Here is an 18899-nt window from a genome sequence, read left to right as displayed (position 1 = left end):
TGTGGGTAGATAATGGTGACATTTTGAGTTTGGTTACAATGAATTTGGGGGTTGAGCAGTACAGAATTTTATAAAACTTAATTATTTTGATTTTTTGATTAAAATCTTGTTCTTTTAAAAAAATTATTCAGAACTTGTCCTGCTTGTCTGTTTCCTACTGATCTTTCTTCTGTACATTTTTTAAAAATCGCTTTCATGACCCTCTTTTTTCTTTTGATAATTCTGTTGCTATATCTCCTTCCCTATCCTTCTCTCCCTCCCTCCCCACCCCCACTGAAAGAAAAATAAAATCCTTGTGTCCATTAGACATAAGCAAAAACACATGCACATCATCATGACATCTCTAGAATTATGATTTGTTCATTGATCATTTGTGTTGTTTTTCAGGTCCACTTTCTTTCCTTCCCCACAAGTTCCCCCCCCCCCCCCCATCCCATCCCCCATTGAGAAAGAAGAAAATAACCTTGTTACAAACATACTTGGACAAAATGAATTTTTGAATGGGCCGTCTTCAAATATATATGTGTGTATGTGTATTTTCCCCTGGATATATATGCATGTCTGTATGTATTTTTCACCCTAGTCTGCTCTCTGAGTCTACCTCTATCAAGAGACGGGTGGCATGTTTCATCATAAGTGCTTTGGATTTGTGGTTGTTCATTGTGTTGAGCAGCATTCCTAAGTCTTTGAAAGTTGTTTGTTGTAACTATTTTGTTGTTATTGTATAAATTGTTTTTCTGTTTTTTTTTGCATTTTCTCTCTGTATCATTTCACAGAAGTCTTCAGGTTTCTCGGAAACCTTCCCTTTTGTTATTTCTTACAGCACAGGAGTGTGTGTACATCATGTCAACATACCATTATTTGTCCTGCCATTCCCCAGTTGATAGGCACTCCCTTAGCTTCCAGTTCCTTGCCACTACAAAAAGAATTATACTAAATAATTTTATCCATATGGACCCTTTTGTGGAGGGTTTTTTAAAAATGAGGTTTTAAACTTTTCATCAGAATTTGATTCTTGAATATTGGTTGTTTTATAGGAGCTTTTTCCATTATGATTGGTCTGCCGGTTATGCTCTTTATGTTATTGTTGATGTGTAGACAGGAGGATCCCAGTCTTGTGAATCTTCCTCCTCCTTTGCCACCTTTGACTGATTTATGGGAAACCAGAGTGTTTGGAATCTGTCTGCTCTGGTTTTTTCTCCAAGCCCTCTTCCATCTCCTGCCAATTGGAAGGGTAAGTTTTTATTTGTTAAGCATGATAGTATGAAAATTTTAATTTTTCCCCATGTAAATAGAAATTGTACAGTGATTCTAGAATTTAAAATCTATACATTGTTTAATTTTTGTATTCTCCATAGAACCTATCGTAATGTCATGCACATAATTGGTCTTCAAAGAACAACCCATCAGTGCTTCATGTTTTGAACTCTTTTTCTTCCTTGCATTATAGAGTAGTAACACTTACTAATTAAAGCTTAAGCTGTCCTACTTAACTATATATAACGTTTCATATGAATTTAAGCTGAGTAATGGGCAAGTTGGATGCAAATTCACTCATTGCCTCATGTGGACTTTGGAGATCATATTTTATGTCACAGAAGCTTCTAATTTCCATTTCCCCTTCTCCCCCCAAATTGTCAAGATTGTTGAACTTTTGATTGTGTTCTGAATTAAATACATACTTTGCTTACTATGTGTAATGTAAAAATACTAAAACAAATGATTTAAAGGTTTTTTTTTTCTTGGTCTTTGCAAGTTTGTCAGCTGCCTGTAAATTGAGAAGATTCATTTTATTAAATAGAGGAATATCATTGAGGAGGAAATATCACTTAGCAAATATATTGGAATCTCATTACAATATTTCAGTTTATTGTGAAAATCAGCATATGTTAAAAAGTGGGTTCATCTTGAATTTGTTTCATGGAGTTTAGTTTTGAACTAACAACAAAATTGTGTTTCATTATAGTATCATATATCAATTCTCAGTACTTTGATGGTGAAGTTACAGTGTATAGTAAAATGTTACTAAATTAGCTTAATCGAGGGAGAAATACTAATTGGGATTATAGGATAAAAAAACTAATATTATTTTTTACTTTGTTATGCAGGGTAGCACAGATTAAAGACCATGAAAGGGTTGCCAGACTTGATTTAATGAGTAGATAAATTTTATTTGACAGATACAAGAACATTGCTAAATGTGGATTCTTAAGTAGGTTACATGTTTCCAGTCCCCTGTTCCAATTTATAGTCAGCCATATAGCATTTATTAGGTGCCTTCTATGTGTCAAGCACCATGCTCAGTACTAGGGAGACAAAGAAAAGCAAAAGATAGACCATGTTTTCAAGGAGCTCACAGTCTAATGGAGATAAAACATGTAAACAATTATATATTGAGAAGGTAAATTTGATAGGTCAAATTCTGAGTTCTGAAATAGTGGAGTTTGAATTAAGAAACTGAATGGCTATTCTGGGGAGTAATGTTGGCTGCATTGGCAAATATTTTATTTGTTCAATTCAGGAAGTGTTTATTGAATGCCTACCGTGTATATAATTATTACAGGGTAGGGTATACAGAGAAGGTGGCTAGTTCTTACTCTTGAGAATTGAGGACAATACATCTAGATGCCTTTGACTTTATAACAAAATGAGACCATGTAAATATAATTGAGTTCCACAATAAGAATTTGATACAATGACTACTGTAGTTTAGAAGAGAAAAAGAGAAATATGATTTGTAGTGGCCTAGAAGCCACTGGAAGATCCAAATCTAGAAGGGGCCCTGGAGGTCACTTTTCTAACCCTCATACTTTCCAGGTAAGGAAAATGAGGCCCAGTTAGGTCAAGTGACTTGCCCAAGGTAATAGTAAGTTGTGGAGTCAAGATTTGAATTCAGGTCCCATGGCTCCAAATTTAGTGCTCTTTTCATTGCACCATGAGTAATCTGTTAAGGCGTAATGGATGATTTGAAATATTTGAATTTTGGTTGAATAGATAAGGTCAACATTTTAGGGGTACTTGAATATGAATTAGAGGTTTTTTTTTTTAAATTGTCTTTGGGCATTGGAGGGCCAATGAAGATTTTCTAATAGGGTATTAACAGTGAAAATGGTGCTGATTTGGGAGAAATTTGGTAATAGTGTGCAGAATAGTTTAGAAGGGGAAGAGATTGGAGGCAGAGAATTTGGGGAAGCTGTTGCTGTAGTCTATGTACAGTAACAAAGGCTTGGACTATGGTGGTCTGGTAGTTGGGAAAGAAAATAAGAGATGATTGGGATAGGCATTTAGAGTAAAAATCAATTGGACTCATTGGATATAGTGGGGAAGAAAAGGGGTGAGGTAAAGAAAACTTATAGTTAAAAACAAAAGGGCAGAAAATCTTCTCATGGATGGGGATGATGGGAAATAGTGCCATAAATAAGGAAAGTGATGCATTTGTAAGAGTGGGTTTGAAAGAGGCAGGTTTGATGAGGGCTATTCTCATTACCTTGAATTTTAGGTGATGTGCATGCTTTTAATTTTTTTTTCTTTTTCCTAAGGTAGTAGAAGGAACACCTCTTTGTAGTGGAAGAAGACTAAAGTATAGATTAAATGGTAATTTTTGTTGAATTAATACTGTTGTAACTTAGAGGCCTGTACTCTGTAGGTGGGTTATTTAGTAAAATAGCACATGAAATGTTTTAGGTAAAATATGTATGTAGTTCTAGAGTCTAAACTATTTACACACATGACACCTCAATTAGGTACTTCTAGAATTCTATTAATTGTCATTTGGATGCAGTATTTACTTCGATCAGAACAATAATTTACAAACTATATCTTTGTAGCCTAGAAGGGTCATTAGGTTTCTCTCACTTTTCCTCGATCCTTGGTTTTGTCAGTGTGTGCAGTCATTCCATGGCTGCAATCTGTACCTTCTCCATGCCTTAGTATATGAGCTTCATGACTTTCTTTGGCCAAAAAAATTCATTACTTAATGGCAGTCTTTTGGTGGTAAACCTTTTCCACATTTAGTTTGTCTGGTTCTGAAGCATGGTATCAGATTTATCCTTGGAGCCTTTCCAGATTTATTGGCCTTCCAGAGAGCCTGCTGTCCATCATTGCCTCCAAGAATCCAGGACAACTCAGACCATAATGAGTAATGAGAGTTGAATGTTAGGCCTACATATTGTCATATCCTAGTTATAAATGATTTCTCCCTCGGATTCTTTAAAACACTATTTTCGTGCTTTTTTTCCCCTGACTTTTAGTAATTTGTGTATATGAATGCTTGTCTCCCCTCCCACACCCTTTGAGGGAAGCACTTATGCTTTTGATGTTTATTGCATTTCCACTAGTATATCCAATGAACATAGTCTGATTATAGGATATTAGCTTGGGAGCTGAAAGGTATCTTAGAGGTCATCTAATTCAGCATCATATCATAGGGAAGGAAACTGTAACTTGTCCAAGGTCATTCAGGTAATAAGTAGGATGGCCAGGATTTGGACTCAGGGCCTTGGACTGCATGTATAATACCCTTAGTGGACTCAGCTTTTCAGACTCCAACAAAACGTAAGCAATTATACCGTGTAAATGGAGGAGAAAGTTTTGCTGAGACTTCGTATTGGTCTGGGTCTTATGGTTTACCGAAATTTCTCCCTGCCAGATGAGTATCTAAATCCAGCTATAGTTTTTTGGTTAATAGAGTAGTATTGTTCATAAGTATGCCTTTTATATACATACATGTACATACATACAATATTTATATGTATATTAGTATGTGTGTATATATACATATATATCCACACTTGAATTTGTTCTCATTTTTTTTCCTAGAGCATAGGTACTTCTCCCCCCGCCCCCCCGCTCGATAATTGCATTATATAAATGTAATTCTCATTGGTTTCTCCTGCTTATTTTAGTACATTTTATACATTTAAAAAATAAATTCATAATCACTTATTCAGCTAGTCTTTATTGAACATCTGCTATATATACATATGAACAAATACAAAAAAATGCTCTTCCTAGAGCAAGAAGTAGAAAAGGAAGAAGGGGTTAGAGTGGTAGGAAGTGTGTCCAGCAGCATAGTAAAATGATGGTGTGATCAGCTAGCTGGGGCAGGCTAGATGTAGTCAGGTCTTATTAATCACAGAAATATTTGAGGTATTCTTAAGTCTGTATTATGGTTATAAAAACTTGGCTTCTAGAACCTTACTCAAACTTTTATTATGCTTCTTAACTCAGTGATTTTGTTCTGAGAAGTAACAACTCAGTCTAAAGGTTAAATGATAATCATTTCAAATTTTGAAGGTTTTAGATAGCTTCTGATAATTGTATTAATTTGGTTGTCTTTCTAAAAAAGAATATTATTCCCAGCTTTCCAACGGTGTTAATATTTTTAAGTCTTCTCAGATAAGTGTCATTACATGATTTTTGTATGCTCAGAAAGTCTTTACCAACTATATTTAGTGACTATATATAGTGAAGACTAAGAGTTTTTAAAATCTTCATTATTGTAGCAACTTAAATACTTTGTGTCTTATTTAACTGTCTGCTTTTTTCCCTTTTTAAAGGATTCTATGCTTTTATTCTGACATCTGTAGTCATTGGAACATCTCTGTACTGGGGGATAGAGCTTTATTATGTGTATGAGCACTTCCTTCAGTTTGCAATTGCAGCTACAGTTTTTTCTGTAGCTTTGAGCATTTATCTCTATGTCCGGTCCTTGAAAGCATCCAAGGATGAGCTATCTCCAGGAAAATCAGGTGAGTATGCTTTTTTTTCTTTTCTTTTCTTTTCTTTTTTTTTTTTTTTTTGTGGGGCAGTGAGGGTTAAGTAATTTGCCCAAGGTCACACAGCTAGTAAGTGTCAAGTGTCTGAGGTTGGAATTGAATGCAGGACCTCCTGAATCCAGGACCCGTGCTTTATCCACTGTGCCACCTAGCTGCCCCAGTGAGTATGCTTTAAAAAAATTTTTTTTTAAATGTGGCTTCATGTAGAATTTTGTGAATTCTACTACTTGATACAAGTTCTAATTTTCAAAACATTAAGGGGGTTGGGCTTTTTTGAAATGCAAAGATGGGAAAGAAATATTAAAGAATAAAAACATCAACTCTTTAATTCTTTGATATCTTCTCACCCTCCTTCCCAGCTTAGCTATTTGATGTCATTTCACCATTTTTAGTAACTTGCTTATAGGGTCCTAGAATTTAGAGTGATACAGGTTTTCACAAATCATTTGATCTAATTCCTTCATATTACAAATGAGGAAAATGGAGACTTAGCATAACTAAATGACTTGTTTAGGGTTATTACCAAGTAGAAGATTGGAATTTAGACTCAGGTATTCAGATCCAAGTATACTTTTCTATATACTAATTTCCTATTTTGGGCTAATAAGCATTGTAATTTATGAATAATTTGATTTCAAATCCTGATTCAGTGAAGAGTTTTTAAAAAAAGGAATAATTTTAAGTACACAATGCTGAAAATTTAGAGTTTCATGATTGGGGCTGAAATGATTTTGGAAAAATACCTTTTCTTTTGCAGGAAATGTCATCTATGATTTCTTTATTGGCCGTGAATTAAATCCACGAATTGGACATTTTGATCTCAAATATTTCTGTGAATTACGTCCAGGATTGATTGGTTGGGTTAGTCCTTTCTTAAAATTAGTAATATAGATGATAAGGTTCTGTATTAAGATAAAACCAAAAATTAAATAGCAGATGCTTAATTTTTAACCCTAATTGTAAGGTCTTCCTAAATTTTGTCATGCAAATTTTGTCATGCAATTTAGATGATTGATGTTATTAACAGGTTATACTTGGAAATCAGTAGTTTAAGCTCTTTGGGTGTATCTGTTTAAGTAGAAAATCTGCAAATTTTCTTTATGCTTTTTATTGCCCACATTTCCATTTAAACATAGAAGTCGTCTAAGAAAGTTCTCCTTTGATGCCTCATTATGGCATGGAAATGATTGGGGTTTCCTAAGAGCCATGGCTATAGAAGCTAAGCTGTGCCAGACCCTCGAAGATTGTAAAGGTTCAGGCATGAACCCTGAAATGCAGGGTTTCGATTATCTGAAGACCAGCCTGTTTAAATTTGGGAAAGTCTACCATCATGTCTGTCACAGGGTGATGTGGGCACAGCAACTCTTAACTACTGTCCACCAAGCTAGAGGAGTTGTGATCTGCATGGTACATGGAGGATCCATATCAAATTTCAGATCCTTTAAATGAGTAGAACTTTTTTACTCCTTTATCTAGATTCATTTATTCTTTTTTTTGTATCTCTTCTTTTAGGTTGTCATTAATTTAATAATGCTTTTGGCGGAGATGAAGGTCCAACATCGTGAAACCCCATCTTTAGCAATGATATTGGTTAACAGTTTCCAGCTTTTATATGTGCTGGATGCTCTTTGGAATGAGGTAATTGTTCCCAATATGAGAGTTTAAGAATGTTGCATTCAGAAATATTAACATTAATATTATTTGTGGATTTTTTAAGGTCTGTTGATATGGTCTTCTCTGATGTTCACTCTTCCTCTCCCAGCCTACTGCTATTATTGTAGCTTCATTCATTAATCCATTTACTGTTAGCATCAGTCTTCTAACTGCCAGGAAGCCTTTCCAACCTAGATGGTTTGCCTGTATACATTTCTATACAATCTGACTATATACACCCACAGGTTTTATTTTACTCTCTCATCAGAACTTCCACTCCAGAATTTCACTTAGACACCCTACTTTATTATAGGAAATACAGAAGAAATATCAGACATGATTCTTGTCTTCAAGTAATTTACAGTTTGGTAGGGCAGATTAAGTTAACCATAATGAAATAGCATCACTCTTTTTTTTTTTTTTTGGTGAGGAAGTTGGGGTCAAGTGACTTGCCCAGGGTCATACAGCTAGTAAGTGTTAAGTGTCTGAGGTCGGATTTGAACTCAGGTCCTCCTGACTCCAGGGCTGGTGCTCTATCCACTGCGCCACCTAGCTGCCCCAATAGCATCACTCTTTACCTTGCTCTCCACAGTGCTCAAATTTCATCCGTCCTCCATATCTCTTTGGAAACAGTATTCATTATAATGTCTGGACCTCATTTAGGAATTTTCATGTTAGGTGTGCATTGCTGACATCCACTTATCTCTACAGTTGATTTGTGGGTGAATATGTGTAGGGAGTGAGTAGTTTCCCAAGAAACCATGGGAAAATTCTTACAAGAGGTCCTCTTTAAATAATGAATGTTTAATTCTTCAATAGCTGGAACAAGGCTAGAGGCAGATAAAACAAACAAAAAAGCCCAAGAATTGAATTTCAGGGGTTTTGAAAACCAATTTTCTTGTTATATCTAGTTCTTTTTAGCATTGTCCAAGGTAGAGTTCAGGGAATAGAGAGCTAGAAATTGGGCATGGTAGGGTAAAGGTATCTTGAAAGAGATACAGATGGTCATGATTTAGGCAGGAAAAGCTGGTCAAGCTGTATGGAAGAGTGGGATATGATAGTAACACTTAATTTATTAACTTTTATTCTGGAGACTAGCACACATGAAACAGTATGATCTACTACATAATATATAATTTGAAATGTAATTGAAAAGCTTCATAAAATGCTTTTGAAGTTCAGAGAAGATGGATATTAGTGAGAGCTTAAGTTAGGAGCGGTTTTATGGATGCCAGGCAAAGATAACAGGAGGGTATTTTATATGGAAGGAATAATGTGATCAAAAGGCCTAAATAAAGAAATATCCTGATTAGAAGGGTTTCTAATACTTGTGATTGTTCTGATAAATGATGAATTCATGGAGCTTTTATTTTAAGTCCCAGACTACTTTGCTGTAGATGTTAAAACAACCAATGCAGTAAAGAAAGATCACAAGGAATAATGACTTTTTTTCCCTACTATTTTCTGTAAGACTCTGAAATGGGGATAAAGAAGACAGATTATTCATGAAAGGCCCTAGTATTCCTCTTCCTTTGTGGTGGAGCTGCTGCTTGCATTCTTAGATCCAGGTAGTTGAAGTTCTTCATCACTACATTAAGATAGCTTCATACCACATTTGAGATTTTTCCCTGAGAGCATGCTGGTCTGTCTTCCTTGAGGTTTTTTGTATAATGCCACCACATAGTGCTTCCATTTCTCCCTCTGTTGAATCTCATCTTTACACTATTTTTCTCCTTTTGCTTTCCTAAATTTCTCGAATGAATATATCTTCATTTTTTTGAAGGGCAATGGGGGTTAAATGACTTGCCCAGGGTCACACAGCTAGTAAGTGTCAAGTGTCTGAGGCCAGATTTGAACTCAGGTCCTCCTGAATCCAGGGCCGGTGCTCTATCCACTGTGCCACTTAGCTGCCCCCTGAATATATCTTCTTAATAGACAGTATATTTCCCTTCTCTTCTTTACCTGTTATTTTCCTTTTGAATCAAGTTCATAGGATCATGAGTCAAGTACTGCAATAGACCTTAGCTGTTATCCATCCCAACCCCCTCCTTTTAGAGATGATGATAACTGAGGCCCAGGAAAATGAAGGCTTATACAAGGTCATTCAGCTTCAGAGTTAGAACTTGCACCCCGGTCCATTGACTCCAGAAACATTGTTCTTTATACTATTTCAGGTTTGGACTAGATGGAGGGAAGGGAATATACATTTATGAATGTATATTCATAAATGCTATATGTCAGGCACTGTGCTAAGCACTTTACAAATGTCTCATTTCATCCTTACAACAACCCTAGGAGGTAGATGCTATTATTGTCCTCATTTATAGTTGAGGAAACTGAGGCAGCGGTTAAGTGACTTGCCTAGGGTCACACAGCCAATAAGTGCTTGAGACTGGATTTAAACTCTGGTCCTCCTGACTCCAAGGCCAGGACTTTATACCAGGACATCTTAAACTTTTTCTATACACAGTCCCTTTTTACCCTAGAAGTTTCTATGTTACCCTGGGTATATAGGTACATAAAATAGGTATATATCACCTTTTACTGTTGCCAAGTTTTTCATGACCCCCACATTCAGTCATGTTGACCCCATACGAGGTCATGACCCACAGTTAAAGAAGCTTTGTTTCACACACTGTGCCACCAGCTGAGGCTGCTCTAAGCTCTTTCTTAAATTCCATGATTCTGGGTTATGTGTAGGAATATTAGCTCCTATACTAGGAGCTAATCTACTGTAGGAGCTTCATATTTTTTTGTGTTCTTGTTTCTGCTTTTTCTGTTTCCTTTTTAGATGTAAGGCTATGAACTGTTATGTCTTTGAGAAAGCTAGGTGGTGCAGGAAGTCAGGGAAGACCAGAGTTCAAATTTGCTTTCAGATAACTCACTAGTTGTGTGATCCTGGGCAAATCACTCATAACACTATTTGCCTCAGTTTCCTTATCTGTAAAATGGGGAAAATAATAGCACCCACCTCCCAGGGTTGTCATGAGAACAAAATGGGATGATTTGGAATGCACTTAGTGAAGTTTCTGGCACATAGTAGGTGCTTAACAAATTCTTGTTTCCTGGTGATCATATTGATACATGAGCAGACATGTATAAAACAAAGGTCCTGACTCGAAAGGATGAATCTTTGGTTGGAAAGGGAGACAAGACTAAAAGATAATTAAAAATTTTTTATAAAAGAGAATAATAGTCTTTGAAAAAGATTTGTGGGGCTCTCAGTTCAATGCTTTAGTGTAAGGACATTGTGACATCTTTTTTGCCTCCTTCCTGGTTCTTGTTTGTTTCAGATAATTAAAATCATATGACAAGTCACTGTCATTTTTAAAATGAGTTGAATATGACTCTTTGACATCCTTCTATTATTTACTCATCAGTTTACAGAATTCATTTGTATACTGTCATTATATTAATTTTATTAGAGCTGATCAGTCTTTTTTGGGGTAAATTTTTGTTTAGTTACGTCTTTTTCCCTACTGTGTTTTTAGGAGGCTTTGTTGACAACCATGGACATTATACATGATGGATTTGGGTTCATGTTAGCATTTGGAGATTTGGTGTGGGTGCCGTTTGTCTATAGTCTACAAGCCTTTTATTTAGTCAGTCATCCTTATGAAGTTTCTTGGCTTTTTGCATCCATTATTATTGTTTTAAAACGTAAGTCATAATTTCACTTGTTTGTTGTTAATTATTATATATAGAATGTATTGTGTCCTGAAATTTGTCTGTTTATAGCATGTCAATAATTGAAAATGCCCATTAGTCCAAGGCAGAAATAATACCTGCCTTCAGGGAAGGTAGATATTTCACATTTGGGCCATTAGCAAGTTTTTCACAAGTGCTTTTGAGAAATGTGTTAATGACAGTTCAAGCTTTCAATAGCAAGTACTTTTTTTTTTTAATTGCATGCTATATGCACACTGTAAGAGACACAGAGATGAATAAAGCAAGATCCTTCCCCTCAGGTTTATATAGTTAGGAAGTTAAGACATGTACATAAATTATGTGTTTAATACAAGTACAGGATTGTATGTGAGAAATACTCTAAGTCAAAGGAATAAGAGATCACTTGGTATAGAGAGGCAGGGGTATGATCAAAGATGACTTCTAATTAATTAAGCCTTCAAGTATGGAATTCAGTAGTTGGGAATGGGGCTAAAGAGATATTCATTAGAGAGATAGCCTAGCATAATTGATCTTGGAGTTAGGAAGACTTGGGTTCATATTTTGCCTCCAAAGCTTACTCCACATTGTGAGTATGGCAAGCCTTTATATTTCATTTTTAAGGTTTTTTGGGGGGGGGCAGGGCAGTGAGGGTTAAATAATTTGCCCAGGATCACACAGCTAGTAAATGTCAAGAGTCTGAGGCCAGATCTGAACTCAGGTCTTCCTGAATCCAGGGCCAGTTCTTTATCCACTGTGCCACCTAGCTGCCCCCCATTTTTAAGTTTTCAAAGCACTTTACAGATGCATTATTTGAGCCTTACAATTCTGAAGGTAGGGGTTAACAGTTTACTATTAGTTTTTATTTTACCCAAGGAAACTGAGACTCAGACAGGATAAGTTATTTGCCCAGGATCACACAGTTAATAAGTGCTGAACCCCCATCTTAACTGATTCTAAGTCCAAACTTCTACTCCTGTACCATTGCTACTCATCTAATCTTCAGTTTCTTCAGTCCTAAAACTGAGGTTAATAAATAATACCTACCACACAGGACCCTTGTAAGGCTATGAGATAATATATGGGAGTTCATTGCAAACCTAAAAATACTATTTAAAAACATCAGTTGCTAATAATTATCATATTGTCATCTTTTCAGTTAAAGGGCACAGCAAGAATAAGATGGTTGGAAAGTGTACACACGTTTAGGGACTGACTGTAAGGAAATATCCAGCCCTAGATTATCTAGGGGTTGATTATTCAGGCAGAATAATGATGATGTTTTATACTTTATAAAACTATATATGTACAGTACATAAATACTAGCTTTTATCATTGTCCCATTGAGGTATCTGTGAGGGGTGGGCCTAATAAAAATCAAAGTTCAAATTCAAATCTTAGTTGTGCCGATTGCTAATGATCAGCTCTGATACTTTGTATTATTTACATTCTATTATATTGTTTTTATGATTCTTTTCCAACTCGATTATGAGTGCCTTGAAAGTAGGGACAGTATCTTCCTATTTATTGTACTACTTGTTGAGAATGGCAGGTATTTAATAAAGGCCTGATTGAGTTAGTTTGGCTCACTAGTGGGCTTCACTTACTTCTGTTAACCCTACATAATATTACCAAAAATAGGAGGGGAGGGAAATTATTTCAACTGCTTAAAAATATATTGAGTATTAGTAATGTAAAGACTGCTAGCTTAAAATGACTTTTTGTTATGGATTCATTGAAGCCCAAATGTTGGATCTGCATTAATAAATTCAATACATATAATGACTATAAAATGGCTTTAGATGATCCTTAGAAGTGGAGCAGAAAATATTATTTTGGTCATATTAAAAACTCAATCTAATGATTGAAGCTATGTATTGGAATTTGGATACCATAGTTTTAATTTTAGAATGGAGTTCATTATAATCGTTGGCAACAATAAATTTTTGAAAGATACTTAAATTTGTTAAAAAGTTATTTAAATAATTTTTTTTTACTTTTAAATTTTAGTTTCAGGATATACAGTATTCCGTTGTGCAAACTCTCAGAAAAATGCATTTCGGAAAAATCCCAATGATCCCAATTTGGCACGTAAGTATTGATTATATAAAATTATTTTTATGTACTAAAATTACATGTGCTTATGTACTTGATTATATGAAATTTGTATTTCTTTGTACACAGATTTAAAAATTATTCATACTTCAAGTGGAAAGAATCTTCTAGTGTCTGGTTGGTGGGGTTTTGTTCGACATCCCAACTACTTGGGTGATCTCATTATGGCTCTGTCTTGGTCTCTACCATGTGGTAAGATACTGGTATTTAACTCCTTGTAATGAGTGCTAAATTTAGTGTTTTCCCAGCAGAACAAAAGATCTATATATTCTTTTTTTTCCTTTTTTTTTTGTGGGCCAATGAGGGTTAAGTGACTTGCCCAGGGTCACACAGCTAGTAAGTGTCAAGTGTCTGAAGCCAGATTTGAACTCAGGTCTTCCTGAATCCATGGCCGGTACTTTATCCACTGCACCACCTAGCTGCCCCTATAGATTCTATTTTTAAATGGTCATGTGAATTTGAACCCAATGTGATTCCATTTCATTTTTGCCTAAAAGAGTTGCAGATATCTCAGACTCCTCTTGCTTTGCATTTAGGAAGAAACCAAATTTGTTGATTTTTTTTCCTTATCCAGCATACTTGAGGTGTTTTGGATGAGTGGAATTTTCATAAGTGGAGCTTATTTACTCTTTGCGGTCCTAGAAATTTCAGTGTTTTGGAGGGGATCGAAAAATATTTTAAAATGTTCTTAACTCTTTGACTTTTCTGGTTGACTTGGTCCTCATTAAGATCTAGTTATATGCATTGTAACAGTATTCTTAGGGACTACTGAAGTGCATAGTTTCTTTTTGCTATTAGGGCCCTCAATTGCTTTCTGAACAAGGGCCCCTTCTAATATTAACTGACTTTGCCAGGGAAACCAGATAACCAAGTACATCTTAATTTTATCCACAGAGTAAGGCCCTGGCTTAAAGGCATTGTGGTTGGGGTTGGGGTGGGGTGACTGCATTTTTGTCGCGCTTACTCAGCACACCTATTCCACAATCACCTAGAAAATGCACTAACTTGAATTCTGCTTGGGAAAGCCAGGAAAATTCAGAGTCCATTTTCAAGCTCAGGGCAGCATAGGGAGACAGGTCTGTGGATACTGGGGTCAGGGGGTGATTAGGAAGGCACAATGTGCTGAGCAGTAGGGAGTCAGTTTTAGCCTTTAGTCCATGTGAGCCCCAAAGCAAAGGGAAGCCAGCAGTTCAGTCTGTTTTAACTTGTGGAACCTCTCAGTTGGCTAACAGTGATTGCGTCTAGCTCTGTAGTCCACTGAAATTCTCAGCCATGTCCAAGCCAACAGACTCAAACCTGGGTCATGAACTTGCAGGGAGCAAAGGAAAATTAGAAAGTAATTTGGTAGGAACTTAGATGTAAACCATCATCTCACATCATATACCAAGATAAGATTCAGATGGGCTTGTGATTTAGACATAAAGAGACATCATAAGCATAGTACTTGTCAAATTTTTGGATAGGGAAAGAGTTTATTACCAAAAAATAGATGGAAAGTTTCACAGAAAGTTAAAATGGACAGTTTTTATTAATAAAATTAATTTTTTTGCACAAACAAAAGAAATGCAGCTAAAATTAGAAGAGAGGCAGGAAACTTTTGGATCCATCTTCTTTGATAAAGGTTTCATTTCTAAGATATACAGAGAACTGAGTCAACAGTTCTTCCCCAGTTGACAAACTGGCAAAGGATTTGAATAGATAGTTTGAAGAGGAAGAAATCCAAGCTATCAATAGCCATGTGAAAGTGTTCTAAATCACTAATTATTAAAGAAATTCAAATTAAATAACTGAAGTACTGCCTCACACCCATTAGGTTGCCTTAAATTGACTAAAAATAGAAAATAACATGCTACAGTAGGGCTTTAGGAAAATGTCTTTAAGGCACTGTTGGTTTAGCTGTGAATTGGTCCAACTATCATTCTCCAAACTATGCCTAGAAAGCTATTAAACTGTGTATGCCCTTTGATTCATTGATTTCATTACTAATTGTATACCCCAAAGAGATCAAAGAGGGAAACAACATATGTGAACAAAAATATTTATAACAGCTCTTTGTGGTAGCAAAGAATTGGAAACTGAGTGGATACTCATCATTTGAGGAATGGCTGAACAAATTATGTTTATAAATGCGATATAAATGTGATGGAATACTATTGTGCTATAAGAAATGTTGAGGGAGATAATTTTAGAAAAACTTTGGAAGACCTATATGAAATGATACAAAGTGAAGTCAAGAGAACTATTTACACAGTAATAGCAATATTGTAAGGACAATCAACTTTGAAAGACTCAGGAACTCTGATCATCACTGACCAACCATAATTCCAAAGGACTCATGATAAAACATACTATTTTAAAATGGAGAACTGATAGACTCATGTAATGAAACATTTTCTTTTCCTTTTCTTTGTGAATATAGCTCATGTGGGGATTTGTTTTGCATGACTATACATGTTTTTCATGGACTTTGTTTTTTCTTCTGTCTTAGTGGTTGGAGAGGAAGAGATTTTGGATCTGAAAATAAAACAAAATTTAATTTAAAAAGAACTAGATAAGAACTAATCAGGAAGAATGTCTTTATGCCTTTCCTGATATTAATACCTTCTGTATTTCCACAGGTTTTAATCATATCTTACCATATATCTATGTGATTTATTTCACCATCTTGCTTATCCACCGAGAAGCTCGTGATGAACACCAGTGTAAGAAGAAATATGGTTTGGCATGGGAAAAGTATTGTCAACGTGTGCCATATCGTATATTTCCATACATTTACTAATAAGCCCTTTTGTTTTAGATTCTTAAGTGCTTCTGCAGTTCTAGCTTCCTTGCAAACAAAACATACCTCTTATTTTCCCACTGAGTTTGTAGGTATTTTGGTTTTTTGTTTGTTTTGTTTTCTAAAGAAATGCAAAATAGAAAAAAATAGTGAGTCATAAATATATAAGAAATAGGTCAGGTCAAGTTAGGTCTGTTCACCATTTAGTCACTGAAATTAGCCAGGATTTTCACATAATTTGTTTTAATAAACTTAAGGGAAAATAAAATCAGAGTACAGATATTTGAATTAGTTTTTTAATGGAAATTTTCCTATTCTTGAGATACAAAAAGAGAGGGACAGTCTTATGACTAATGCACCAAACAGAAATGGAACACTTGATTTCTGGATTAGGTCCCTAGCTTTTCAAATTTTCATTTCTGGTTTGATCAATTGATTTCATTTGTAAAAAGTAGAAATGATTGTGTTTGGCTCAGTTTCAGAGTGTGTTTAACAGCTAGTTACATTTTTGTTTCATCAATTAGGATAGGATTTTCATTAATTTCAATTTAAGTGAATCATTTACTAGTTCCTTGAGTTAAAATTAAAACCAATTCTGTGTTCAGTGCTGGATACCAAGTTTTGAGGAAGTAGTGATTTAGTAGCAGGCCCTACAGAAAAGAAGAAAGTAACAGCTAGTTTAATTAAAATTCTAAAATCCTTTAAAACTGTAAATACATAGCTTTCTTTATGTATAATATGGTGATTTCATGTTTTCTTTTTTCTGTACAGTATTTTGAATGTGAGATGCAGTTGCTTATTTAGGACCAGGAATATCTTTTAACAAAAAAAAAACATTTTCAGTATTTTTTAATTGTATTTTTATGAAAGTTTTATTAAGTAATGTATTGATATGAAATTAAAGTTTTTAAAAACAATCTGAGTTCACTTAAATATTGCATTGGAAAATGCTATGAAAATATAGGGATCATATTTTTAATTCAGAGTGTGTGAATTTGGCTTTGCTACCTCAATTATAGGTTCTCAGTTGCCTTTTATACTATTACAAATAAGTAAAAATAGCTTGGATATATATTTATATATTTTTGGAATAACATCACTATTTAAACATTTTTTACATGAACCTGTGGTTGAAAATTTGCCATTTTGGACTAATATTTTTTTGTATATTTTTGACTTTTGTAATTAAACACTGTGTTTGCTACTGTTCATTTTTGCAGTTTATACTGTATTTTGTGCATCCAAATAGCTACAAAATTCTACTTCGTTGCTGTGATTTTATTTTTTAAATTGTTATTTTTCACCTTTGGAAGCTTCATCTGCAGATGAATTGAGCATGTTCAAAATGTCTTTCCTCTCTGATATTATTAGAACTGGTTTTTTTATGAAGCATAAAATTCGCCTTAAAGTCTAGTTAAATTTATAGGAGTTCATCATTAGCTGTCAATGGTGAAATGGTAGCAAAGTCATAAAATGTGAGAGAGGGTTTCTGTTAAACTGAGATTTTTTGTGTTAAAAGTTAAATAGTTCCCGGTGTCTTAAATATATGGCAGTGTAACAAAAATATGTTGTGTATGTTGGGGGTTTTAATTTTACATTTTGTATATGAGCCATTTGGATTTGTAGTGTCTTGCACACTGCAATTTGAAGTATATGTAGCATAGCTTATTTTAATATGATCATGATTTTTTTTTTTTCCTTTAGCACATTGCAACCTGCAGCTTTTGAATATTTCTTTTGGGAAAAATTTGTCAGATGTCACTTCAAAATATTTGTATAGTCACTGATGTATGCAAGTAGTTTCTTTTTATTACAAATACTTTCCTTTCAGTATTAAAAATAGCATGGTCTATAATATAGACTACATAGTCTATATTATATTAATTAAGTGGGCTTGAGGGGGAGGGATAAATAGGCTATTTAATTAATCTTTCTGGTGGTGAAAACAGGAAAACTAACTTTCCTACACAGTGACATGATTTCTAAGTGACATTAACTTCGTCTTCCTATTCTTTTCTTTTGGACATAAATTTGATAAGTAGACTTTTTATAATAAAATTTAAGTTGAAATAAAATTCAAAGTTACAATGTGTTAATTTGATCACTTCCCATATATGTAGAATATACTTCTTTTTAGGTAGAAGGGGACCATCAGAGATGATTTTATTCCACCCGGATAAAGAAATAAGACCAGAGAGTCAGGTATAAATAAAATAATGGTGCTCTCCATGAATCATGGAATGCTTTGGAAAAGGAAGTTGACCAGACTTGGTCTTACTCTGTACTCCTTCGCTTGCTGTTATGGATATTATGTTTTCTTCAAGTCTAGTGTCTAAGGGTTTTGTATTTCTCTTTGTAAGGTTCATTGTGTAACTAAGTGCAAAATATGCCTTTGGTTGCATGTTTTTTTTTCCAGAAAGCACAGACAGTGTGCCACTGGACTTTTTATTTTGTTAGTGGTTGTTTAGAAGTTTAGCACTAGATGGATATTTGAGAAAAGCTTGTTTCTAGCCTTGACCGTCTCTTGACTGGATAAAGGCACTGAGTTTTCTTTCCTGGGGACTGAAGTGTTTGTAAAAATTGCAAGCTGGTATTTATGAAATGACTTATTCCAAAGAAGTTTAATGCAAAATGTCCAGAAAACTGATGGATTGAGTTCTAGGTCTGATCACTTAATATGCAGGTACCTGCCACCAGTGTTTTTCTAGTACTACAAGTACAAATACTCCCTTCCCCCCAAATTTGGAACATATGCACATACATGCATGCATCCAAATACTACTTTATTCTGAATTTAGATTCAGTGACTGCATGGAGGGCAAGCAGTTTCCTTCATTCAGGATACAAAAGAAGTTGCAACAGTGTAAAGGCATTAATACAATTGTGAACTTAATAGGGACTTTTTAAAA

General features: G+C 34.8%; 1 protein-coding gene across 2 annotated transcripts in view; it reads left to right on the top strand.

Moving 5' to 3' along the window:
- Positions 1–17689, top strand: part of LBR (lamin B receptor) — a 38988-nt gene extending 21299 nt beyond the window's left edge. For both annotated transcript variants that reach the window (XM_043962962.1, XM_043962961.1), the window contains 9 exons: positions 1038–1234; positions 3540–3594; positions 5559–5750; positions 6535–6638; positions 7290–7415; positions 10922–11090; positions 13107–13187; positions 13281–13403; positions 15830–17689. In XM_043962962.1, the coding sequence (XP_043818897.1) occupies positions 1038–1234; positions 3540–3594; positions 5559–5750; positions 6535–6638; positions 7290–7415; positions 10922–11090; positions 13107–13187; positions 13281–13403; positions 15830–15990 (1208 nt within the window). In that variant the 3' untranslated portion in view covers positions 15991–17689. The remainder of the gene's footprint in view (positions 1–1037; positions 1235–3539; positions 3595–5558; positions 5751–6534; positions 6639–7289; positions 7416–10921; positions 11091–13106; positions 13188–13280; positions 13404–15829) is intronic.
- The last annotated feature ends 1210 nt before the right edge of the window (positions 17690–18899 follow it).

This window comes from Dromiciops gliroides, chromosome 4 (genome assembly GCF_019393635.1).
Source record: "Dromiciops gliroides isolate mDroGli1 chromosome 4, mDroGli1.pri, whole genome shotgun sequence".
In the NCBI taxonomy this organism is placed as follows: domain Eukaryota; kingdom Metazoa; phylum Chordata; class Mammalia; order Microbiotheria; family Microbiotheriidae; genus Dromiciops; species Dromiciops gliroides.
Note: the sequence above shows the minus strand (reverse complement) of the source record. Positions and strands in the feature narration are given on the sequence as shown.